Here is a 27,367-nt window from a genome sequence, read left to right as displayed (position 1 = left end):
GTTCTAGTTGTGCTGGATTCCCACAAAAATGGCAATTTGGGACATTTTCCACACTCAAAAACCTTCGGAGCTACGTTTTTGTCCTAGGAATTCATTCATCCCAGAAATGTCTGATTGCAGGTATTGCTACCAGACGTCATTACAAAATCATTTCAGCTTTTATAATTGCGTGTAAATGAGATTCGCCATCAAACACAAACATGACATCAACATAATAATTTTTTTTACAAAGGAGAGTAAAATAATGTAACAAAAATATTATGTTTAAAACCTAAACAGTAATGCAGGCGTGCAGTAACTCGAGATTAATTCGAAATAGCCTCGCCTGCTATGGCCACTTTCCGACCTTGAAGAAATTAATTTCACAGCTACGTCAAGACATCCATCACAATCCGTCAATGTCAACAACCTTGTGGCCTTACAGCGGGACTTTAACGTGTACCAGAACCAATATGCCGCTTATCACAACACCTCACGCATTTCCGCTGATCCAGATAAAGCCCGCTCGTGGTGGGAGCTGTTCTTTGTGGGGCTCATTCAAAGTGACCCAGAAAGTACCAGGTGCTCTCAGAGTGAAAGGGACATCGCCATTGCTTTGGTTAATTGTTAGTGACCGTGTTTGCCAATGCTTCAATTGAAGGCCACGGTCTGCGAAATAGCATTGACGCCCCCGCTCTTTGCTTTTTCTTCTCATTGCGTGCGGAATAGCCACGTAAACTAATGAGCAACGATTAGCCCAACAGAACTGTGGCGACCGTTTTTCTCAAGCTGCACACTAATGGCTAATTAGTATTTAATCAGAGATCATAAGTTGATGCATGACGTGTCGAGAAAGCAAAATATACATCAACGTATTAGCGTGAAGCACGGTTTAAGATTCATTTCCGGCCAGGTACGCCAAATTGCCGCAAATTGGCCACATTTGCGGTTAATTGTCCGAATTTGCTCATACGGCCTTTTTACCCCTTCTCGCTTAAACGAAACAAAATGCTAAAATGTGCATTCGGTGACATTAGGCCACTCGATAGAAATTCCGTTTCGCCTCATAATCACCACAAGCAACGAATATTTACGACGCACAGAGGGCTCGTAAAACGGCCGCAGCGGCAAATTCGCCGCTGATTCGTCCGGTTATGGATCGGACGATAATACCGACATCATGTGCCTCATTTGAAGCTGCGTGATGGCACAATGTGAACAGAAAGGGGGTGACTGAAAGATTGTTGGCAGACGGGGGTGACTGAAAGGACGCCATAGATTGTTGGCAGAGGCGGTGGAGAGGATTTTGCCTCTGTGAAAAGAGAGCAGGATCAGCGTGGCGTTAGCGATGCAATAAGAAACGAGTCGCCAACGGCAGCGGCCGGGAAAGTAACCACGTGAGCATATTTTGTTACCGTACTTAATATTCTCCCGGGTGATGTTTTTATCACGATATTTATTGGAAGTGCAGCTGGACAGAAAATGGTTTGTGGAAATAACACGCTTGAATCTTGTACTTGATTAAAAACATGGTCACGCCTGTCAACGGCAAATTGTAATCTGAGATGGATTCTTGTGTTCCTAACCGTATTTAAAACAATTCTTTAGGCCAACTTATTTTAGCTTAAAGGAGTCATTTGACTTTTTTTGGTCTTTTTTTTTGTTTTTTAAACAATAGTATCTGTGCTTCTACTTAATTAGCCTAGCCTACAGATGTCAGTACTTCAGCACCTCTGTTTGGAGCGAGACTGTGACAGTGACGGAGCGGCAGGCTAATCAGCAGTGACAAGGCCTTGGATTAAAAGCAGGCCGGCAGATGGCCGGGGCGCCAACCACCGGAACGTGGCGACCCTGCGATCCGCTTCCGTAAATACTGACGTCCGCGGTACGGTCGCCCTCGTGTCAGCTGTCATTCTCTGGCTGCAAGTAGCCATCACGTGACCATTAAGAAATGTAGTCGGGAAGAAAAATCTCATGGCACACCGCCAAATACAATCATGTATTTTTCTGGCCAACTTGGAACCAGGGTGGAATCACACAGATTGCTTTGACCGTGATTATGTAATGTTACTTTTGTGCATGTTATGGCGCAAATTGTCGTGCTAACACTAATCCTCCTAATGCTGACCAATCAAGCGGCAACAAGGCTTTAAAGCAGCTATTTGAAGATCAATAGAAGCCTTAGACCTGGCGCCGACAGCGACTGCCAAGTAATCGCACCAAAACGGTATTTTTAATAACACAACTCTGAGGAATTACATGCGGGTTTTTTTTTTTTTTTCCTGAGATTTGGAGCCCATTTCATTTTAATAAGCGTGAGAAAGTCATCAGGGCAGTGTGTGTTCCACGCGGGCTGGAACAGAATTCACAACACGCCCAGTTACATGCAACAAATCCTCCATTTGAACACACTCTCCCGAAGATTGGAAGATCTGACAGACTGAATGACTCACAGACCAACCGACTGCTAGCTAACCGGTGGTCTGAGCGGCTAAGTCAACGACTAGTTAGCACGCCTACCAAGCTTTCTCCGCAATTGTGTTGTGACGCTAGCTGCTACAAATAATGTCTCGATTGGTGTCTGGCGCTTCATCCATCGTCTTTTGATTCACTAGCTATTCACTTGTTTGTCCATTAGAACAATATCTCCTCCTTTATCGTGAGGCTGTTGTACTCACTTTACCTTCCCGGAAAAAAGCACTTAGCTTGAACTTGAAGCATGCGCACACACACACACACATAGAGGAGCACGTGTTATCCACCGAGAGAAAGTTGGCATTTAGCTTAAAGATCGCGTCGATAGCTGGGCAGCTTGTCACGTGGTTTTGTTTGCATTGGTCACACCTTGGCTTCTGGCTTGTGTCACCTTGAAGCAGAGACTGTTTCTCGTATTATTTCCTGCTGTTGGTTACATTTACCTTGTTCTGAGGTGACTTATTATTATTCACGTCATCACATAAAGCACCAAATCCTGACAAAGGTTCATGGAAATCAGTGATATCGTCAACTGACTGAATAACAAATTGACTAACTGACCGAGCAACTTCCTGACTGCCTAACTAACTGAATGATTCACTAATCAAAAGACATATTAACGAGCTAATTGATGGGCAGATTAGCTAATTGATTAGCTAACTGAGGACTTCAGTGACGTCCTCACTCACTAGCCAATCAACCATCTGTATGGATTAAGTAGCTAGCTCATAAATTAACAACCTAATGAATTGATTGACTAACCGACTGAGTAACCAAAAAACTGATGAACCTACGTGACTTGCGGTTTGACCGACTCGCCGAATGACGTAAAGTCGGTGTTTATAAGACTTTTTGAGGAATGAATCCAGTGTTTGATCCTACTGTAGTTCAGTCGTAGAACTTCTCGTCCCACTGATGCAACGTGAGTGCAAGCATAAATTATGCTAATGTTGCTCATTTGGAGACACACATACAGTAGAAACATAGAACCGAGCAGAACCCCCTTCGCCCCCGAGAGGACTCATTAATGGAAAGGCGGCACACAAGACGACAATGTCGACAACGTGGAGTGTAATTCATCACGGCACGTGTGACCCCTCGCCGCTGCCGCCGCCGGGCCTTGTCACCGCCCCCTTCCTCCACTCAAACAATCCTGATACCCGCCACCCTGCCGAGCGCTAGCGCCGCAGGATGTCTGCCCCCTCACCGCGTTCTTTGTTTAGCGCATTACGCTGGCTCGAAAACAAGTAGTAAACATACCAGTACAGTAAACAGCTCAGCTGGCAGAAATCAAATGTGGCACGTTCTATATGTGGACCCCGACCTTCACTGCAGGCACTTACGGTATAGCAACGCATAGCACGAAAGCCCACAGCCCAAATATACAGCTGATGACACCGCTTGTCAGAAATAAGTAAAAATAGGAGCATCGGGCTGCAGCCCCATGCAGTGCTTTGGTGCAAGCTATTGACCCTTTTGAAGAGGAGTTTTAAAAATAAATTTACCGTGACATTTTAATGAAGTAGTCGGTGCTTTCCTTGGTATAGTTTTCAGTTTCAGTTGGCCTGGCTGGCTGTTTGAGCAGCGAATTAACTTGATAACAGACTTACTGGCTAGCTTACTGACTAATGAACGGACTAACTGAATGATTATATAACCGACTGCCAAATCAGCTATCCATCCCACTTTAGTGCCCAACTGACAAAGGCACGGGAAGAGAGTTTTGATCGATTAATTGCCCTGAAAATGAAATGACCTGGATGATTACGAATATTCACACGCAGACTGACCTACTAATTCCGACCAACCGACTGAATAACTGAGCAGCTAGCGGATTGGTTGAATGACTGACAAGCAACGGACTAAAAGGGTTCGATAAGTAAAGTAGATGCACACGATTTTCTTTACCTGGCCACATAAAGTGATTTTAGGGGCTGGATTTGGTCCCCTGGCCTCAGGTTTAACATCTGTGGTGCATGCATTGAAAATTAGTGTCACCTATTTGTTTAGGATACCTGCTTCCGATTGGGGCTCAGTTGGGGGAATTCTCGCAAAAGATTTTGGGCCGCTCACTTTCACGGTGGTCTGCATTGTTTTTACAGTACAAGATATGATGAGGACGTGTAGGGTCCATGGCATGGCTGTGTTCCACATGCCATCTTCCATTGACCACAGAGGCGTGATTGCAGGGTTCATCGGCAGGCTAAGGCTGTAAGACTGACCTACATTTCGTACACTCTCTCTCACTCACACACACACACACACACACACACACACACACACACACACACACAGGCAGGCAGAAAATCCTCGCTTCAACATCTGGAGTCATGCCAGGATACCCAAAAATTCCCAAATGCACCCCGAGAGCAAGCACGGGAAGGCTTTGTAGGAACTCAACAAGAGACGGAGACTAAAATCAGTATTTGCGCCGCCATGAACTATACTGCGGAAAAAAATAGAATATGATAAAATATAAATAAAATATAAAATACAAGTGATTATATATTTATGTATATTATTATTTTATAGTCGAAAATAATATAAATATCAAAATATAATATAATTGTACAGAAGAGGAAATCCTGTACAAGTTCCCCTCGATTGTCCATCTTCGATCGAGTGAGTGGTGCTGGTCCACATTCACACTTTATTGGCACTCATTGACCTTGTCAGCCTTCCCTCACCTGTGGGTGGGGGTGGGGGTGGGGGGGGGTGCACGGCATAGCGTGTGTACCTCCTAATACATCTGTCAATCAAGTCCACCTTCGCACGTCCACCGTCCATCATGGCAACAAAAAGGCAATTTTTGTCTTTCAAAATAAGAATTCAAGACTTGATCTCCCCTAAGTTCAGGGGGGGGAGGCAAATGCAGCTTTGGCAGACAGTGTGAAAACGGGCTATTAATTGCATCGCAAGCAGAGCAAACACTCATAACCCATCCCTGGCGTCCTCTATGAAAAGAAGTGGTCTCTTGTCAACGGCGGGGTCTCCAGCATGGAAATTGAAGGTATTAACCTTAAGTGGTGCTTGACTCCACAGTGCTCTCACTCGATGCCGCTCACGTATAAGATACACGCGGCATTTCTCCTTAGAAGGGAATAGAAAGGGATGGCCGAGAAAACAAAGCAGAGGAATCAAAGACAGCAGTCGGCCCGGTGTCATTTGAAAAGATTACCAGGAAAAAGGTTATATAACGAGTCTGTGATTATAAGACTTTGTACCATTTTAGTGTAATTTTATAGTTATGTGAAAATGTGGAGATTTATTTTCAGAGTTTCAAAGTCTGCTGACAAGCGATTAAGATTCCCCCAGGTGGAGAAATGGAGCCTGCATAGTTATTAGCGCTGCCTTTGTACAGATGACGAATCCGCCCTTCAATTTCATTCGCAAACGTATTTCCGGCCGTCCGTCGCCTTCAGTCTCCGTGGCTTCACGTACGGTACGTGTCAAAATCGGCTCGTCTAAGAACAGGTTCAAATGCCAGTGCTGGGCAAATTGCGCCTTTGAAGCCCGGCCCGAACATTTGGGAAGGGGGGAAGCCGTACCTCTTATTTCATTGTCTTAACACTACGATTGAAAAGTACTCATAATACGAGAGAAATACAGTTATAACAAGAGAATTGGGCAAAAAGTCCCAGATGTACTCTCCAGCATATTGCGGATAAGTCTTCCCAGAAAAGCACAAGCTGTTAGGGCTGCAAAGAGTCCAACATTTTCTTGATGCTGTGCTAGAATGCGTCTCCAGAGGAGCTGAGGGAAGAACTTCACCATTCCATTGATGTTTATGATTGACATGGAGGATGCCACTAGTTATCTTTTGCACTCCTTTGTGGTGTGTGCACTTGCGTGTGTACAATGTGTATATTGGCGCCATTTCTGCTAGCTTCTCTGTGTGAAAGGTGCTATTCTTTGCGTTGTTCCCCATGCGGGTCACCTCATTTGTGGATGATGATGTCGTACTTTTTGTGGGAATTCACTGTAGTAGTTCACAGAAAGCGAAAAAGGCATGTGTAGTATTGATGTACATTTTATGAAAACTAGGTTGCTCAAAATGGTGCGATTAGCATGTCAATAACTAGCGTTAGCGCTGAGCTTCAGGCCCTCGTGACATATTTTTTCCCAGACTTTAAAAGTGTTGAGTTTACATCATCACGGGGTGTGAAGGAAGTTGTGCTGTGCATGAGAAAACTAAACTTTGTGTCGAGCGTGAGAATCATCAAGCTTTATTTTGTTAGCATTAGCTCGAGCCTCGGCGTTTTCCACAGTAGCACTCGGTTCAACAAGACCTACAACCCAAAATATTTTTGACTTGTTGACATTTGAGAATCAGTACATTCACATAGCAGGCTTTGGATTTTTATTTTTTTTTTGCCTTTGGGAAGGCTTGCCTTCATCATAGTCATATCCGATATAGATCTCCATCGAAATGCAGCCGATGAGTCACATCAGTCGTCTTTTGAGGCTTGTGACTCGTCCTGATGCTGGATTTATGTTATTGCGCTGGAAGTCAAAATAGTTATTATGGAGTGTTTTTTTTTTTTCCTTCTCCATGTCTTGTGGTGAATGCTTCACAGCGGTGCGCCAGCCAGCTGCTGTTTTAATATTCTTACTATTCATATTTTTATTAATAGGAACACTATAAATAAGACATATTGTAAACAAAGTCAGTGATGAATGTTTCATTTGAATGCCGCTGACCTCAAAAAGCAACTGCAACTGATTGGCTTCAAATGGTGCTTTGGCACATTCTCTTATTTTCTCATTTACTCAAAAACTTTTTACCCCCCCCAAATTAACGCCAGAGTGATTGTGCAAAATTCAGAAGCAGAAAATGAGCAGCCTTCCGTATTCCGTTTTGCTCGCGGCATTCTTTTGATGCCAGCGTCTCATCAGTGACACTTTTAGCATCGCTAGCTTTTGAACGCCAATGTTAACTTTGAAAGAGACGAGCCTTGACGAACGATGACAGAGAGGCAGGAATGTTTTAACAAAAACTAAAAAAAGTCACTAATATGGTGCTTTGTCTCTCTCACGCTACATATTATGAGGGCGTTGAAAGTAAACAACTACTGTAATTTTCGGACTATAAGTCGCACCGGAGTATAAGTCGCACCAGCCATAAAATGCCCAAAAAAGTGAAAAAAAACATATATATGTATATAAGTCGCTCCTGAGTATAAGTCGCCCCCCCACCCAAACTATGAAAAAAAACGCGACTTATAGGCCGAAAATTACGGTACATTAAAATGAGAAAAGGCTGATAAACACACCAGCAAAGCCTCACAATTACAAAATGTCACTTTTACATGAAACACACTTTTTAAAAGCTTCACTTTTTTAATGAATCCATGTTGTGACAGTAATATGCCTCAGCGGCGACCTCGGCTGCTGAATCAGCAAAGCCGCTCCACTCGACTGGTCGCTTACAGCTGGCGCACAATTATACGCATGGCGTCACACGTCGCCATATGGAGGTCGTGGCGTCCCGCCCGGTTTATTCGCACCCGTCTAAAAGTGTGTGCGGAAAAACGCTCGCTCGCTTGCTCATATCGATCGCCTCCTCGTAATTATTGAGCGGGCCCTCGGAATGATGATGTCTTTGGGGAGCTCTGCCTCAAGATGGCCTCTTTAAAGGGGCATCACTCACAGTGCTCGCAGTACAAATTGACTTTTAGAGCCGGAGACAAAGTTCCCGAGACGGCCGCGTATGGATATCCTAGCAACAGTCACCCGGGGCCTTGCTAATCTGTGCCGTATACAGCCAATTAACAGGCAGGGGGGGGTTGCAGCGTCAACGTTTCCACTTGACACCCTTCGCCATTAATCTTGGAGCCCAGCCCAGATGCTTTTATCGAGAATTGTATTTTATCGGAAATTTCGCAAGGACCCCCTAGAAATGGCCAAAATGACCCAAGACGTCCTCACTTAGGGTCAATTAAGGAGAACGGAGCTTTCGGCGAGTGATTGACAACAGATGAGAGAAACCTCATCAAGGCTTCCTTCTGCACTTTGACAGTTCCTCCCCCCCCCCCGAGTAGAAAGCAGAGCGTAACATCTCCCGCCTGCACTTTGTTTATCATCCCCACCCATGAATCATTCACAGCTTTTCTTCCTGCTTGCTTCACCGACACCGAGATGATGGCGTGTCACTTTTTTGTTTAATGTACTGGCAAAATCCCGGAGAATTTACAGCTGCAAGGATGCCTGCTATGACTTTGGTCCCCATGTCAGCATAATTGAGTTTATCCCCTGAAAGCCAATGCTGGGAAGTAAATACTCGATTGCTATTACGTAAAACTGCCTTTGGACGATCACTGTAATATAAAGCCATCAAAGAAGTCAATAAACTTCCCACTGATTTGAATTTGGAGATCAAATCCGTCAGTACTGACTTTTTTGAGCTATCATTTTTCCATTGCATTAGATGTGAGTAAGTCAATGCATGTGGTGGAGGGATATTTTTAGAAATGTTACTGTAAAGGTATGAAAATGATATTGCTTGCTGCTCCTAATCTATTTTAGCGTTTAGCGTACGACCCTGAATGGACGCAACTCGAAATTTTCACTCGTACGCTGTAAAATAAGATTTTTAAAAAAAATCTCTTATGAAAAAAATCACTATTGGGATGGTCCTCTTTCAATTAGCGTCTGACCTGTTGCGACAAGCGTGGCCCAATTGTCTGTACGGCAAAATCCAAAAGCGTGGGCTTTTTTTTGGGCGGGGGGTGGCACGAATCAGCACGAGTGAGAAAGCGAGCAGCATCCCGTGGGAGGAGCAGCGAGCTGTCATTTGTCAGATCTATTCTCGGCAAGCGGCACCCGGACCAGCGCGCGGCCGCCGCTGACAGCTTTAATAGTAATCAATCATCTGTCCCTCAACGCGCTCGCCATTTGATAAGGGCGACGGCGAGGGAAATAAGGCGAAGCTGTTATTTGATGCTATCCCATAATTGTTTTTGCCTCCTCTGTGGATTAAATGGAATTATTCGAAATGTAAATATTCAAATGCAGGTGGTGAGAATAAAAAAAAAAAAAGACAGATCAACAACTATCTTCAAAAATGTCAAATGTATTTACAAACAAATCTCTAAATTCACTTTCTGGGTATTTATGAGTATCATCATTTGCAAAGTGTTGTTTTGGCACTTGTTAAAGGCCAAGGAAGAAGAACACAGAAGCAGTATGACACATCATTATTCGGATACTCCACCGATCTATGTATAATATATTATATTCTGGAATATATGTGTGCCATATACCACCTGAGCGTGTCCTCGATGACCTTTAGCTCTCGTGTCCGCCCCCCGACAACATCTTGTGCAATTATAGCCGGACACGCTAACAAGAGCTAACAAGAGCTCCCAAGTGAGGCTGTCAGTGTGGCCGCTGCCATGCCAGCAAAAATGTCTCATTACTCTGCCAGGGATCTCCTCTACAAAGTAGGAAGAAGTCATTAGGAAGAAATAAGTCAGAGGAATGAGCAACTACCTCCACCTGCCCCTCGCTCTCCCCCCCCATGAATAAATGACACTGTGGTACTGTAGGTTCTCACAACTCTCTCGCTCGCTGTGCTTTAGTCTTCACAAATCAAGTGTGAGATGATTGGGGATGTGTTTGAATTCCAGCTAATGAGGCGGACTATATTACTCACAGACGATTTAACTCGTCAGGAATTCAAGTCGAATCGTAGTGAGTCGTATTGAATCGTAATTGGAGCGAATCGTATCTGAGGTGAATCATGAATGGAATAATACCTGAAGCGAATCGTATTGCCGTGGACAGTAATTGGATTCATTTTTACGTACGTCGAGAAATTCTAGCTTTTCCGTTGTCGTCGAAAGTCGACAATAGCCAACATCAAAGAAGAACTCAAGCTGCGTTGCTTGTTTTGCAATTTAGAAATCGCAAATGCAAATGAATTAAAAAGCAACTCCTGAAAACATCCAAAGGTTCCGCCTCATTATTCCCTCGTTTCATCCTCACCTTCCACGTGAAAACGAAGCAAAGTGTGAAGTTTGCTGACAGAAGGATGTCAGTGTGCGTTTGCGTGTGTGTTTGTGTGTATGCTCACGCTTGGCATCAAGACGCACGTTCACAGCCAACACCTTCCACTTGCCAAGTGATGACGGCCTCCCCTAAGGTCTCTAAAAATGGCTCCCTTAGCTTGTCGCAAGAGGCAGCCGTTCATGCCCAACGCTCACGACTGCCACCAAATTGGACACGAATGCGACTTGAGATAAGAATTTCATTCGGTGCAAGGGCCCGCTTCGTAATACTCCCGCCAACACGGGTACTTTTCGAACGAATATCCTGGTGATAGCATAGCTCGCATTTATCCAGACGTTAGCAGTTGAAGCTAATGATAGCATCACACGATTTTACATCTACCGTCATTTTCGGACTATAAGCCATAAAATGCCCAAAAAAGTGAAAAAAAACATATATATGTATATAAGTCACTCCTGAGTATAAGTCGCCCGACCCCCCCCCCCCCCAAACTATGAAAAGAAAACGCGACTTATAGTCCGAAAATTACGGTAATACATTTATTACCGCGGAGAAGACAGGTTTGTAGACATTCGCTTGGCTACACGGACGACTTTATCCACGTTTGTGTTTTGCGTTTCGAACAACGTAGCGATGACAAAAATCAGCATGATAACAGCGTAGCGCAGTTTTCTCCCTGGGCTAATTTTACACCCATCATTCTCACCACTGCTGTGTCGTCACGCCTTTGAAAGCAAACATCACCGCAACCCTTCCCCTCCCACCTTCCCCCTCCCACCTTCCCCCTCCCTTTTATTGGATCGGGATGTAAAAGTGATGCATTGTGGGAGACGCTAATCTAATCCTGACGCCGAGGGCGGCGCATCCCGCCGCGTGATTGGACAATTTGTCTTAATAAAGCGACATCATCACCATCAATGCCGTGCTCCCTCTCTCTCGTCACGCACGTACGCACACATACACACGCCGTTTTTTTTTTCATTCATAGATTGTGAAGAAAATCCTCACGGTTTAATCCGCAGAACACAAAAAAGATTAGCGGGTAACGACATGCACGGTGAGGGATATTGCTGTCAGGAAGGGATTTGGCGCTTTAGATGAAAATATGTAGACACAAACCTTATAAGGGCTCTTAAACGCAGGCACATTGGGAAGCGTACAAGCCGGCAGTTACGTCTTGTCCAAAGAATATTTTTGACAATCAACATCTGGTCTCAGATGTCACTCATACGCAGCCGCGTCTTCTTCCCGACCGTCGCAGGCCTTGGGGGAGGTCACGTTCGGGCGTTGTCGGCTCACGTCGAGTCAAAGCAGACGTATAGATGATGCGACGCTGTCTCTCGACATTTGGGCTTTTAAGAAGAATTGCCCATTACCTCGCCCAGGGAGGGTCGAAGCTCCGTGATGGTTCATCGTTTTGGTTTGTCAGCAGAATTATGCCGAAGCTACTGTTGTTTTTTTTAACTGGTGGAGCAGGAAATGAAATAATATTAACCAACGTTAAAATGGGATAAAAGGTAATATTCTTGAACGATTCCTCATTCCTGTACATTTATAGGAAAAGCTGAAAGATTATGGTAATAGCAAATTGCATCAATTGCATCCATGAATAAGATATAACAACAATGGCTTCAGTTAATCCTGGCTCCGGATCGTCATCATCACAATAGAACAAATCCCAGCACAGGGGAAAGTTCACTTGTGCTTTTTCTAAATCCCTATTTCTACATTTTTCTCATTTATAGTGGTTTTCATGGATGCAAGCCCCCACCCCGACCTGCTCTATCCGTCTTTAAAACTCATTTTAAAACATTTAATTTGCGGGCTTTGGGTTTAACGTGACACTTAGCATTCTTTTTATTTTGTTTTTATGTTATTGATTTACTGTTTTAACTGGTTTTCTTTTTAGATGTCAGATCTTATTCTCCTTAACATACAGCACTTAGTTTTTTTTTATGTTATTGATTTACTGTTTTAACTAGTTTTCTTCTTAGATGTCGGATTTTATTTTTAAACACAGCATTTTGTATGCAACGCTGTTTATTTCCAGCAATAGCAAGAAACAATTTCAACCTCGAAGCCCGTCTTGAGATGCAAATTTGAAAACCTAACCTCAAATCTCATTCGTCTTCTTTACCATGATTAAGTTGGTGTCGTTTCGGTGCGGTTTAGTTGTAACTGGTTGTTTGTCTGTTGTCAGGTCCTTGGGGGAGGTGCATGGGCAGCGACTGCGGGCCGGGGGGCAGCCAGAGCCGGGCGGTTTGGTGCGCCCACGTGGAGGGCTGGACCACGCTGCACACCAACTGTGATCAGTCGCTGCGGCCATCCAACCAAAGAAACTGTTTCAGAGTGTGCGACTGGCACAAGGACTTGTACGACTGGCGTCTGGGTCCCTGGAACCCGTGCGTGTCCGTGTCCTCCAGAACCTCGGGGGCTCCGCGTCCCTTCACCTGCAGCGGGGGCGAGGAGGGGATCCAGACCCGAGAAGTGGACTGCGCCCTCAAGTCGGACGACTCCCCTGCGGAGGACGCCATTTGCGAGTACTTTGAAACCAAACCCAGACTGGAGCAAGCCTGCCTGATACCGTGTCCTCAGGACTGCATTGTTTCCGACTACTCCCCATGGACGTCCTGCTCAAAAACCTGCGGGACGGGCCTCCGCAACCGGGTCCGAAGCGTCCTGGTCCCGCCCCTTTTCGGCGGCTCCATCTGTCCCAATCTGACCGAGTTCCAGTCTTGCAAACTGGGGCCCTGTGCAGGACCGGAGGGCATGTACAGCCTCCGGGTGGGCGCCTGGACACCCTGCGTCCTGCCTCAGACGCGGACAACCCGCCAGGCCAAGCGACGCAAGGGGAAAGGGCAGGGAGGAGCCAAAGACCTCGAAACAAAGGAGCTGATCCAGAAGAAACGCACCAGGAACCGCTTGAACCGGCAGGAGAGTTCCTCCTGGGACGTACAGGTGGGATACCAGACGCGAGACGTCCACTGCGTTCACAGGAACAGCAGCTCAGTTCCACGCAAGTGAGTTTCCACTTTTCCGCCTTATTTCACTCCAAGTAACTCATTAGAACGAGAAGATAAGAATTATCAAGAGATATTTAGTTTGAGAATAATTACTTTGAGATGTGAGCCTTGGATTTACGCGAAGATGTCACGCAGAGTTGAGCGCTGCTCAACGCGAGCAAGTCGTGAAAGGTGGTCATGGATGATGATGATAAGGAGCTCTTTCTGTTTCGTCTTTCTTCTCCATGGAAATTCCACAGCGTCTGCTGCAGTTTTCCAGCACTGTTTTCCGCTGCTCTTTAATCTCCAGGAAAACTTTGCGGGCGAGCCTCCCCGCTCGTCAGCCTTTGTTCCCGCATCCCGGCGGTGGAGGATGCGATATGATGTATTATGCACTAAACGTGTTCATTCATGTTTCTCCACGGTGACGCCCATCAAAAGTTCCAAAGAACAAGCGGTTGCGCCCCCCCCCCCATCCGCATCCATGAATATTCACCCCCTCCTCTGCCGGCCGTGTTGATTCCCTCACGTTGATATATTCACACTTGTTTTTCCCCGCAACTTTGGCAAAGAAAAAGTGCGGAAAACTTGCCACTAGCGGCACATGAGGGACGACACCATTATATCTGACATGTGCAGGGAACCACTACGCCATGTTGTAAATTATTTATATATATATTTATATCCATAGCAGCAGCGTGCTAGCATCCACCACATGGTGACTAGCAAGCCTCATTAGCATTGACTGCGACGCTGCGTGTGGAACATCATTTGAGGGTCTAAACTGCATTTAGCAAAGCCCCCCCCCCCCCCCCCCACACACACACACACACACACCGCCTCCTTCCCTTACCCCAGGGTGCACGAAGAGTCATTAGAAATGTTGGAAACTAAAACCGACGACTTCTCAGGTTTTCTTCCCCCCCCGAAGGCCGCGTAGCTGACGAGCTATTAGCTCTAATTCCACCGCTGCTTCATTTGGAAAGCTCTCATTTGGGTAACTCACCTCGGGCGCAACTCACTTTATTTTAAAAAACACCTGCACGTGTGTGTGTGTGTGTGTGTGTGTGTGTGTGTGTGCGTGCCAGAAGAATGAACGCTACAATGCCGCAAGGTTGCGGCACGATGTTTTGTTTAGACGACGACGATGATTCGCTACCGTGTTCTGGAACGATCTCGTGTCGACGTTTCACCTCGAGCACACCGCACACATTTGTGGCGCCGCGTGTGTGTGCGTGTGGCACGCGTTGTCAGTCGACAATGTTTTGATTGAACAGTCGCACTGGTGATAGAGGCGAGCTCTCGCCATTGTGCTCAAATATGAATGTGTTAAACACAAAAGCTTTTTTTTTTTTCGCTCTGTTGCGACATTTCCTGCGTGCTTCATTAACTGTTGAAATGAAATCTGAGCGTTCATTTTATGCCAAGCCGGGAGGAGAGAATTAAGCACCCTGATGATGATGCATTCCAATGTTTACGCTACGTGTTATGATGTCATGCTAGGATGTCACAATACAGCCAAAGTGCGTTCTTCTTCCGCGTGTCCGCAGCTTGTGCACGCCGAGGGAGGCGCCTCTCATCATCCAGTCGTGCGTGCTGCCCAGAGACTGCCAAGTGGGCGACTGGAGCGACTGGTCGCCCTGCTCCAAGACCTGCTCGGACTCCAAGCTGCCCGGTGGCTGGCGAGAGCGCCGCAGACAAGTGCTGCAATTCCCCACCGGCGAAGGGACCGAGTGCCCCGCGATAAGCGAGCGCGAGCCCTGCGAGCCTCAGGGGGATGCTGTGATGCCTTGTGCCATGTGAGCGGACAGATCCACTTGTAATTCTAACTGACTTCAGATCAGATCTTAGTGCCTAACATGAGCTGTAGTTTGACTTGAATTCGACTCGAATGTGACCTCAGAGCAAATATTAGCGACATAGTGCTTGACTCGCCTTGTCACGCCTCCCAGCTATGCCTGGAGGACCACCGAGTGGTCCGATTGCCGGGTGGACTTGCTACTGGGCCAGCAGGATCGCCGCCGCGCCAACCTGACCGGACTCTGCGGTGGGGGTCTACAGACCAGAGAGATCTACTGCGTCCAAGCCAACGCCGAGCTCCTCAAGTACGTCAGTGACTTCCAAGAGAAAGAAAAAGGTAAAACCTACTGAAACTGATCAGCTTTTTTGGGGGTTGGGGGGGGGGATTATGTTGCTAACTAAAACAGCAGCACCTACAGAGTCAAGTTGTCATAAGGGAAAAGCATATGATAGGTTCATTTATCGTAACGCAGAAAATATTGGGACGTTAGTCTATCCAAAGCCGTAGCACACAATTACAGCTACAAGCTTGAAATAAATGTGTTGGGTTGCATTTAAACACACACACACACACCTCGAGTGGTTATCTGTGAGGAGCAGGAGCTCTCCCTCCACTTAGGGGTGTTGGTGAGTGCGCAGGAGCTTTTATAATCTCCCAGAGAGTCAGTGAGGTCCCACCGTCTCTAAATCCAAATCCATGCAGTATACGCAAAACTGACCTCAGATGAGATCTCGGTGACATTGTGTCCGACAAATTCACAGTGTTAGGATTTGCCTGAGCGCAAATCGCTCCTTAGTGCTTTACCTGACCTGCATGAAACTCACCCTAATGAAGGAATTCCTTCATAGACCACCTCTTTGATACCCCACCATGCTTGTGTTACTGTCCCATGTATGGACGGCTAATAGCTAACGGCTAGCCGCTTGTGCCGTTAGACTAGCTCGTAGTTAATTAGCGCTATTTCTCCCCCCTGTTATTGCAGCGGGTCAAACCCAAAGACAACAGAAGCCTAGTGTACCCCCACTCATTTCTGTCTCCTTTCACATCACAGGTAGGTCGTCTCCCTCAAATATTTCTCTCAATCCTCTTCTTCCTCCTTTCGCCGCTCCCTCTCTACTCTTATAATAACCTATCGACGCTAAACCATGGCAGCAAAGCAATATTTTTATTGCTTTGGGCCAAGAACAAAAAACTTTTCCAAGCCAATCATCAAATCGTCTTTGCCCATTTAAATGAACGGAAATCTGTTCCAGCTTTCCACAAAAAAATCCAATAAAAATTCATGTATTGTGTTAAATATTGATTGTGATGTTTTTGGCACGGGCGAGTACTATTATATTGCATTCTTCGTGCATATTGATGTTTTTTTAATAATTGCTGAACGTGATGGCGGCGGTTTTAAGCATTGGATTAAGTCGGGTTAAGACCTCACTGAAGGCCCACGCACCAAACGCACCGCCCACCGCCGGCTAAAACCGTATGCAAATGAGTCTTCAGATCTGTCAGTCAACACAGGAAGAAACAAAGAGGGCACCCGTTAGGTGTATTTTCCTAACGAGGCGTGGATTAACAGGGGGCTCCGCAAGCCGCCGTTTAACATGCGCGCGTGTGTGTGTGCGTGTTTACCAGTGGAATTATTTATAAGCGCTATTGGCCTCTTTGCATTTCAAAAGCCCCCACTTGACTTCTGCGCTGAGGATTTGTGATTCAGCTCTTGTGATTTTTAAGCTTCTGCCGGCACACGAGTTGTAGTTTTATGTATTCTTTTTTTTTTTTTTTTTTTTGTGGCTGGTAATATTAAACGCTCGACGTGGGAGCAAAATGGAGACGGGCCTTTTTAACAACAGTACAATTTAAAGTCCAACAAAATGGGTTTCTTCGCTTCTCCCTTTTACACACCTTTCTTCTCTTTTTCCATCCTTCCTCCTAATCAAATTTTCCCCTCTTCCTGCTCTCTCTCTTCATGCTCCCACTCTTACTCCTTTAATTCTTTCGTTTTCTCCAAATCAAGTGACGCAAAAAACTAAATACATAATACTCTGGTTGTTTGTTTACATTCAAACAGGTCTAAACAGGATACCACAAGTTTTATTTGAATGCAATTATACACATCTGTCTGTCTAACTGATTTGATTAACCCCCCCCCCCCTCAGCGGCTCGTCCGGTGGAAAACAGTCTGTGCGGCGGTTCCGTTCCCGATCGCTCGCAACTGTGCCAGTTGAGCTGTCCTGTAGAATGCCAAGTGTCCCCCTGGGGTGCCTGGGGGCCGTGCACCTTCGAGACCTGCGACGACCCGTCGGCTAAAAAAGGTAACGCAAACACACCGGACATCCAGCTACGCTTGGTGAAGCAGCATGTGGCTCATCAGTCCAGCGTAAGCTCGCGTACCACATTCCTTTTCTTTTTCTCCCAAGAAGACGTAGCCAGCAGAATCCTTGCTCGTAAAAGATTTATCAGTCACTTTTTACAGTGTGCTAAAAGCCTCCCGCACTTGACTTATGGTGCTGTAATAAACTTGATTGAAAATTAACATGCAATCTTCATAACGCAGACGGACAACGGGAAAGCCTTATACAGCTGAAATGGTCTCGGAGAAATCTCCAAGAATCCCACAAAAATGTAAATTTATGATGGAGCGTCATGGAATTTTAATCCTTCTCCAGCCTCGGAGTGCACTGAATAGTTGATGATGATGATGTTGGTGAAAGATGGATGAGAACCATACCATTACGGTCACGCGTGTTCTCGTCCCCCCCGCGTCGCAGGGTTCAAACTCCGACGGCGCCGGATAACAAACGAGCCCACGGGCGGCCCCTCCAACTGCCCGCACCTGGTGGAGGCGCTGCCCTGCGACCAGCCCAGCTGCTACGATTGGCAACTGGTGGGCCTGGAGCGATGCGTTCCCGTCGAGCAGAAGCCGTGCGGGCCCGGAAGGCAGCTCGCTCGGGTCCGCTGCATCGACAGCAACGGTAAAATCTTCGCTTTTTTTTTCTCGGGACGTGTGAGTGACAGCTAATCACTTTGGGAAAGTTTTTCTTCCGCGACGCTGAACAAGCTCTGATAAATGAGCGCGACGCTTCCTGTCATGAAAAAGTCTTCCTCGCTTTGATGGCCGCCCCGCCGTAACGCTGACTCGTACCTCCTCCCTTCCACGAGCAATTAACTTTACTACTAAATCAAATCGTCCTCTGAGTGCATCTCGCCCCCCCACTACATATTTTTTTCTACGTTTTATATCGTTTGACGGCCATTTTGTTTTATTTCGTCTCATGAAAGAATCACCACCACCGGTGGCATTCTCTTGTAAATGTTAGCACCCGTCACGTGAACGGATCGGTCCTTGATGCCTCCGGTACCGAGACAAACCACAATGATTGAACTGCCCGCCTCTGATCCGGATGAAAATGGATTTTCTTGTTCTTCTGATTCCACCAAACCTTCAAAGGTCACACGGGCAACAAGTGAAGGTTGTTCATTAAAAATGGAGACGGTCTTCTTGTCTTGCAGAGATTTTTCACTCTTGAGTGACACGCATCTGCATGAAATTTCCAAGGACTAAAATTGCGCATTCTCTTTGGTGTTTACGTCCAATCGAAGCCGCTCGCTCCCTCGCTTATAATTCGGCGGAGGTGAGGCGTGCGGTCTACATGGCAGAAGCAGAACGGACTCGCCAGAGTCCGTATAAATAAATAGATTTTCTCCCACTTCCTCATATGGTGGCTTCACAGATATGTCACGGTTATATCAGCTTTATTAATAATTCATACGCTCCCCAGTGTAAATTCCACACGGATTTACCATTTTGATTTTATTCCATATGCGGGCGGTGCCACTCAAGTGGCGGCGGCTAAATCCATATGAAAAATGTAATCCGTAAACAAGGTCGAAATCAGATATCGTGTCAATATGCTCCTCTTTTGAATCACCACTGCTGCTCCGCTATATGAAGTCGTTGATGCTAACGGATGCTAAATATGCTAGCGACACACTATTTTAATTTCATGAAAAATGTCAAATCATCTCATAGTAAACAATAAATATGAAATGAAGCACAGATGTACCATGCAAAAATATATTTGAAAACATTTTGGACAAAAATAGTATTTTTTTATTTTACTGCTCGGACCTGCCATGACAATGTCACGTTGGTGTTCAGGAAAGCCGGTGGACGAGAGCCTGTGCTCGTCCACGCCGCCTCCGGATCCCGTGGCCTGCCAGGTGCCTTGCTCCAGGGACTGCGTGCTGAGCGACTGGACGCCGTGGTCCACCTGCTCGCAGACCTGCTCCAGCAAGACCGTGGAGGGAAAGCAGATGAGGACGCGCTCCATTCTGGCTTACAACGCCGGCGAAGGTGAAACCTTTTAGGAGTCGGCTGTGACATCACTTGGTTTGTCCTCGCCGGTTACAAGTGCGTCTTGTGTGTCCTCACTCGCAGTCACTGCCATGGTTGTGGCCTGGATCACAGTCATGGAGGGTAACGGAAGCAGACTAGTTTGAAACTTCTAGTTAGCTTGCTTAGCACGTTAGCACCTCCCCCAAATATGGTCGAGTTTTTGGTTCATACAAGCCTGGACTTGTTTTTAGAGTTTGTTGCTGGATTCATTGACAGGTTGTTTCTTTGCTCCAAGGTCTTTCACGGGTGCCAAAATTTCCAGAGATTTTGGGTAAATTTTGCTCCAAATAGACGAATAGTTGTGGATGTCTTGGAATGGTTCTAGATTTGTGGACAGCGTGTGGGCGGGGAAGAACTATGAATAAATGTTTCTCGTGATAAAGTGTATCAGTAATAAATGGGGCGGGGGTGTCACGAGATAGGAGCCTGCTCCAGTACGTCAAACTTAACTGTGTCCCCTCCCAAGGCGGCGCCGTGTGCCCCAACATCAGCTCGCTGCAGGAGGTCCGCAACTGCAACGAGCACGCCTGCACCGTGTACCACTGGCAAACGGGTCCATGGGGGCCCTGCACCGAGGACCCCTCGTCCGCATCCCTCAACGCCACCTCGGCGGGGGCGGGCTTTGAGACCTGCGCCAAGGGGCTCCAGACGAGAAAAGTCATGTGCGTGCGTGTCAACGTGGGGCAAGTGCCCCCCAAAAAGTAAGTTCGCCTTGCTTCTGCTCCAGTTAGACTCGAGTTAGACACTTAAGGAAGGGGCTTTGAGTGGGGGGAGGGCGAGCAGCGCTGTCTGGTAGGCAAATATGAAAATCGAAAAACACATTGTGCACATTAATGCGCCATTTAGATGACAAAACAAGCAAGACGGATGCGCTGCTTGAGAGACAGATGCTTCTAGTGAATCGCGGCTGAATAATTTGCAGGCGAGGGGGGAAAAAAAATAGTAAAAAAATAACATTCTAAACAAAGATGACAGACTTCGGGCTCTCCCGAGTGGTATCTAGCCTTCACAGCCACGCTTGGGTAAATAAAAATCAAATGTGCGCTTTCCAGGAAGCCTAATTAACTGCTGCCACTTGTCAGTGATGATAATGACAATAATTAAGCCGCATTGATACTTAAAGGCAATTTAATCAGCAGACAGATGCTGATAAATATTTCTGCTTTCGCTCCAAGGACTCAATGACTGCGCCAAAGAAGACGGAAAACAGAAAATCTGTCATTTAGGGACAAAAAAGATGTAAATATGTACAGTACTTTTTTTTTTAGTATTCTTTCTCGCCTGTTGTCACTCTTTTGCTGTCAAGAAAGGGGAGCCATTTTGTTTCAAGCCATCGCCTTGCTTTTTTTTTTTGTTTTTTTTAAGTTTGTCCCATCCACGGCTGTGCGCAGGTGTCCGGAGGCTCCTCGGCCCAGCACGGTGCGTCCTTGTCAGCTGCCCTGCAAGAAAGATTGCATCATGACCCCTTTCAGCGATTGGACATCCTGCCCTAATACCTGTGACGCAGGTAAACCCAGACAAACAAAACAAATGCTTTCAATCCTCAAATGACTTTGCTCATGATGACTCATTCGTGTAGCTGGGAAACAGGCAGCATCGATTTTTTTTTTTTTTTCTTCTTCATATGTTCCATTCCAGGACATTTTGCTTTCATTTGACGATGAGAGGCTTTGTGCAATAGGGTCACTGAACTCTTGTCTTCAATGTTGACAAAAAAAAATTACGATTACAATAGAATACGTACGGAACAGGATTAGGGGCAGTAAAGAAAAAAAAAACGAGAGCTGACAGGATTCTGACTTTTTCTCTCAGAATTCTGAGAAAAATTCCGTTTTTTTTTTCTTCACTGGCCCTAATCCTCTTCCGTAAATACGTTAGATTACACCAAGGGCTGATTTTTTTTTTTAAACACATCCAATATGTTCATTTAAAATGTATTTTTTCATGAAAATATATATAGTATGAATACAGTACTGATTCATTAGCCAGCCAACCCCGCGCACCCGACACTCCCTTACGCGTAATTAATTTGACAGATCGACGACCTCTGAATGAACTTGTTATTTTTCCTCGCCGTGCGTCAGCAAAGATGTCGTTGATGTTTCCGTGCTGTCCGGGGCAAAGCCGCTTTGGTTGAGGTCGGACAAACACTCGTTATCGCCCACGTCGACCATCTCACTTGCATTTTAATTGGGCACCGCTCCGTCTTGGTCGATAAACGTGGGCACACCTGCCGATTTATTAAGTACCCCTGAATGTATATTAAGAGATCGAGGATGTTCTGCTTTTGCGAATGTTTTGTCACGCTGTTTACTCGCGAAGCTAAATTTAGCTCATTAGTCGCCATTTTTATCCCGACACTTGTCTCGTTCGTTTTTGCACCAGCTCTTCAGATTTTTCCCGAAGTTTGACATCCTTCTCATCACGTGTCTCGTTTCCCTAGCTGGTAACGCCGTGAAAACCAAACAATACAGAAAGCGTCTGGTCATCCAAGCGCCTTCCAACGGAGGTCAGGAATGTCCCGAAGTGCTGGAGGAGGAGAAAGAATGTCAGCCGCCGCAAACGTGTCCCGGCTTCAGGTAAACAACTTGAACTCACGGCGTGCTGGCAAATGTAGGTTATGGTGATTAAAGATGCAAATATGTTTCACACATCTCTGGAAATAAACCGCAACGTGTCTGCGTGGGTGTGGCTTATTAGAAGCATGGCACCTTGTTACGCGTGATGTAAACAAAAGCGAGGTGTGCAAAGGGACGTGTGTCAAGATGACTAATTAAGTTACAATCCGGCGGCGAGCGCCTTTGATTACTAGGCGTGCCTGATTTGGTTTGTTTTTGCGCGCTCGCTCCAGGATGCCGCTAATAAACACGGAGATGGCTTGTTTTTGATGGCCCCACATCTTGTCACGAGTAATTTTCCCGATCTGTTCACCTCAGTACAGTTTCTATTTCCAGTGAATTGAATGCAAATAGAATGAGACTCTTGAGATATCGGTGATGCAATTGGGAGGTTTTTTTGGGGGGAGCTGTTGATTGCCCCTGGCAGGTGACTCAACTTCAAAGTCAAACAAAAGTATTTTTAAAACAATCCTTAATGCTAATGTACAATGAGAAACTCCATAAGGCACACTTAGCAACCTTGTGGCGGTTTTGTTACTCGTTCCTGGAAATGATTACCAACTGTTTGTGGCGCACTCAAAATGGCTCCGCAATCCACTTTTGGATCCCAATCCACCAGTTGAGAATCACCAATTATTGTTTTAAGTATTCTGGACAGCACAAATGGTGCAGCAACACATGTAGACAGATCACATAACACTACATATTCTTTTTTCTCTGTCGCCAATGACTTTGACTATGCACGTTGCAATGCCTTGCAGGTGGAAGTCCCACAAGTGGAGAAAGTGCCAGCTGGTTCCGTGGTTCCTCAGGCAGGACCGACCGGGCGCTCAGGAGAATTGCGGGCCAGGACTGCAAACGCGAGGTACATATGCTGAGGTCTCATCATCTTGTTTCTTTACAAGGCGTGAGAATGGCTGGGTGGGGTGTGGAATCCTCTACGCCTTGCATAAAAATTCAATTTGAAGGGGTCACGCCCAATGATCAATTTCATTATGTTCTTGCCCCTGCTCGCAGTGCTTATATTATATAGTGCACGGTCTGTTTTTGCTGGATTTCATTATTGTGACCAAAAAAAAGAAAAAAAAAGACTTTCACTCTCAAAATGGATGCAGCGGTAGAACCTCCAATAAGTGGCTTGTTCAAGGATAAATTGACTTTGAAGCTTCCAAAAGCACGCACTTTATGTTAGCTTCATTTTTGGTTGATTTTCCAGGAAAATACCGAGTTTGTGGAAGACTCGAAATTGTCTCTGGTTACAAAACTTTTACAAAAAAAAAAAAAAAAAAAATTCTAGACTTTGACTCTGACATATTTGGTGTGAAAAAGAATTCATTATTTCTCATGTTTACAAAAAGCTATATAATCTTACTGTACAAAAATGATTTACTCTTAATTCATCGGGGACTGTCCGAGTGTTCAGTGTGACTTAAAACACGGCCCGGCTGGTCAGTAAAGATTTCACCAGGGTGACAGTTTCATTGACGCTACGTTAAGTCGACCGGTACTTTGGAGGTTGCGCACTCCGTGAATCTTTGGAGTAATTTGGCAGCACAACTTTCCCCACATTGTTACCTTGAAACGGACAAGAGACAAAACTCTCCTGAGGCGAGCAGATAAAAGCTGACCTCCAAAACATGCGCACACAGCCAACGGGCCTAAAGATTGATCTGTCAACGAAATATCCCCGCAACACGAGTTATTGAACGCAGCGCGCCACTGGAAGGCTTTTCGAACGGCCATCGCTCTGTTGTCATTAACTTTTAAGTTGCCCTTTGTGACCGCTAAGAGGCGGCCGGCGTCCAAAGGCTCTCTCGGGTACACCGACGTCCACTCGAGAAGGAGCCCCGCGGCCATCGAGGCATCCCATACACTCGCTCACCTTGTCCTCTCTCCTCCAGAATCCTCCGCCAGTCCTGAGAACATGCGCCATAAATCCCCTTAACTCACTTTGCATTCATTGAATTTGATCAAAATTCCAGACTCGCTAAAATCTACAAAAAAATAATCGATTATTTTTTTGGGGTGCATCCAGCCGTGTCGTGTCGGCAGCTAGACGGGACGCAGGTGGACGTGAGCGAGTGTCTGCAGCTGGGCCGCAGCATGCCCGCCCTGACCCAGCGCTGCCAGCTGCCCTGTCAGGACGACTGCCAGCTCAGCAACTGGTCCAAGTTCTCGTCCTGCTCGGCCGACTGCGTGGGGGTGCGCACCCGGAAGAGGGCCTTAATCGGTATGCCTCCTTAACCGGTCGAGTCGTTAAGTCGTCAAACGTAACACAGTTCCGCCTTGTGTGCACCCAAAAGGGAGAAGCAAGAAGAAGGACAAATGCAAGAACACGCAGATGTACCCTCTGAGCGAGACGCAGTACTGCCCGTGCGACAAGTACAACGCCCAGCCGGTGGGCAACTGGTCCGACTGCATCCTACCCGAGGGCGGCCGAGCCGAAAGCGCTTTGGGTCTCAAGGTGACCGGCGACGTCAAGGAGTGCGGACAAGGCTACCGATATCAGGCCATGGTCTGCTACGACCAAGACGGACGCTTGGTGGAGACGGCGAGATGCAACAGTCACGGTAGGACATCTGTTGTGTGTTTCTTGGATGATGTTTTTGTCTCTGGCACCTTTTTTTCCCGCCCCACCGACGCATTTTGTCGCACACAAATTGAATCGGCGCCGACACACTTGCTGCGCTCGCAGTCTTAGATGTTGTATTTGTTGAAAGACTTATGTTAGCACGACGCTACACGTCAGCCTGTGATTATAATTTGCTGATATGCTTTTGAACAATTTCCTGGGATTATTTTTTTTTCTTTTCCCCAGACGGCATCCATTTGTCGGCGCCGATGAAATTGTTTATAAAAACATAATACATTGTTCCATTGACAACGATATTTTCATGTTTACTTTGTCCGCTTATATTATTGAACACAATCATTCGATCGTGCAGTCACAAATGATTTAGGGGTACCTAATGTTTGGACCGGAGCTGTATCTTATTGCTGCTACTGTCACGATAACTCAAGGTCGGAGAAAGGCTTAACGGAGGCGAAGGGCTTTTTTTGTTTGACAATTTAGCAGGCCTCCTATTTCCGCCGCGCTCCGTCGGCGTCCTTCCCGTCCGACTTGTCAGCTCTTATCTGGGAGGGGGAATACTTCAAGCGGAGAATTCTGGAGACTGCTTGGGAAATTGCCACCAAAGTGAACGTGTGAGACATTTGAATCATACGAACACAACAAAAACAGACGTTTATAAGAGGTGGAGTTGTTGGATTTCTCTAACTTTATTTTTTGTTCACATTGGGTTCACGGGTAAATTGTCTTTAGTACCAAAAGATTCAATTTGCTGAGTAAGAAGAAAAAAAAAAACAATCAGTTTGTTGACTTTTGTCTTTATCTTTTCGCTTGTGTTTTAGTCAGCACGCACACAGACTTTCAATACCCCGTTGTTTTTCCGGCCGGTGAAGTACAATGTGTTGTTCCGCCTTCGATTAGCAAAATCGATAAGTTGATGAGGCAGCAAGTCTTGCTCTCAAGTATCACTTGATCTCTTTCACGTGAAAACATAAGCCCTGTTATTCTCCCCCGACCACTCCTTTTCAGGAAGCAAAACAAAACCGTAACATTCTGAATTTTCATTCATAAAGATTTTTTTAATTTTTTTAATCTTTATTTATTTATTTATTTATTTATTTATTTATTTATTTATTTTAAAGTACTTAATTTTTTTTGTAGAATAGACACCCAGACTCTTTCGAGCAGCCCCCACATAAATTGAGTTTGAGACCCCTGAACTAAAGATAAAAAGAACCAAAATAAAAAAGCAGAAAGGTGTACAAACAGCCAGAAAACTAACAATGTTACGAATGACGAAACAAATCAAAACGTTTTCACTTTGAGCGCCCTGTGGGAACAATGAAACCTTTATTCCGACATTGCCTTTTGCCAGCACGGAGCACAAACAAAAAAAAAATCGCTATAATGCTTATAAATACATCAAAGTAAATCCCCAGCTTCAATGTGAATTTGCCTTTTTCCGCCAAAGGTCATGTTTCTGCCTTTTCTTATCTTGTATCTCAGGTGTCTCGAATGTCTTGCTTGTTTGTCTTTCTTGGATATTCAAGAACATTTTGACTCATTTAATAGCCCACCTTTTTATCTCAGGAGCCAGAATTTCCGTTTTGAACACCAAATTCACATTTTCATAACCAATCCTCACAATAATACGCAACTTATTCTCTCGTGGCGCTCTGCTGGGTGTCTTCTCCTGCGCCCTTGAATGGCAATGAGTCACCGTGATGCAGAAGATTGAATGCGCCCAACAGGTGCTTGGCCCTGGAAACTGTATATACATGATGTGCAGATGAGACGTGATTTACAATAGCGCACGCTCTCCTGGGCTTTGCCGTAGTGTACATAAAAAGAGGCAGCATAGACGTGAAAATGAAAATGAGGGCAGGATGTTCATGTTCAGGAAGTATATCACCAGTCTCCGCGGGGAGCTCATCCGCGCCTTTCCCGGTACATCTCGGTGTTCCGCTCAAATGAGGATCTTCACGGGAAGTCGCATTCAAAGTCCGAGTTCAACGCATATGGTTAACCCCAGATTATCACCGGCGATACATCCCGGATCCACAAGGGCTTCCAGTGTTGCCTCGAGTTGATTATCTCCGAAATTCATGTCGACTGTAGCAATGGCTGATTACGCAGCACAGCCTGAGCGTCTTCATTACTCAGCCTTCGAATGAGTAGCCAACGCAGAGGCTCCAGCGCCCCAAAACAAACAAAAAAAACATCAAGAGTAATGACTCTTGGGATTTGTCTCGACAGGTTACATCGAGGAGGCGTGCATCATCCCCTGCCCGTCCGACTGCAAATTGAGCGAGTGGTCCAACTGGTCACGCTGCAGTAAGTCGTGCGGCAGCGGCGTCAAAGTGCGCTCCAAGTGGCTTCGGGAGAAACCCTACAACGGGGGAAGACCCTGTCCCAAGCTGGACCACGTCAACCAGGTGAGGAATATTTCAACGTTTGCATTCAAAGTCTGGCTTTGGCACCATCTTGTGGCCATTTGGCGCCAAGGAATTATGTCGACGT

At 46.0% G+C, this 27,367-nt stretch overlaps 1 protein-coding gene across 1 annotated transcript in view; it reads left to right on the top strand.

The window, feature by feature from the left end:
- The window catches only part of thsd7ab (thrombospondin, type I, domain containing 7Ab), a 45,659-nt gene that overhangs the window by 5,870 nt on the left and 12,422 nt on the right, over positions 1–27,367 (top strand). Inside the window, exons 2-15 of the mRNA XM_061289404.1 lie at positions 12,665–13,484; positions 15,017–15,265; positions 15,419–15,603; positions 16,250–16,318; positions 17,421–17,576; positions 18,033–18,236; positions 19,424–19,618; positions 20,127–20,361; positions 21,052–21,167; positions 22,104–22,239; positions 23,040–23,143; positions 24,314–24,508; positions 24,582–24,848; positions 27,104–27,282. Of these exons, the coding sequence (XP_061145388.1) occupies positions 12,665–13,484; positions 15,017–15,265; positions 15,419–15,603; positions 16,250–16,318; positions 17,421–17,576; positions 18,033–18,236; positions 19,424–19,618; positions 20,127–20,361; positions 21,052–21,167; positions 22,104–22,239; positions 23,040–23,143; positions 24,314–24,508; positions 24,582–24,848; positions 27,104–27,282 (3,110 nt within the window). The remainder of the gene's footprint in view (positions 1–12,664; positions 13,485–15,016; positions 15,266–15,418; positions 15,604–16,249; positions 16,319–17,420; positions 17,577–18,032; positions 18,237–19,423; positions 19,619–20,126; positions 20,362–21,051; positions 21,168–22,103; positions 22,240–23,039; positions 23,144–24,313; positions 24,509–24,581; positions 24,849–27,103; positions 27,283–27,367) is intronic.

Source organism: Syngnathus typhle, linkage group LG10 (assembly GCF_033458585.1).
Source record: "Syngnathus typhle isolate RoL2023-S1 ecotype Sweden linkage group LG10, RoL_Styp_1.0, whole genome shotgun sequence".
Lineage (NCBI taxonomy): Eukaryota > Metazoa > Chordata > Actinopteri > Syngnathiformes > Syngnathidae > Syngnathus > Syngnathus typhle.
This window is presented reverse-complemented; position numbering and strand designations above follow the sequence as displayed.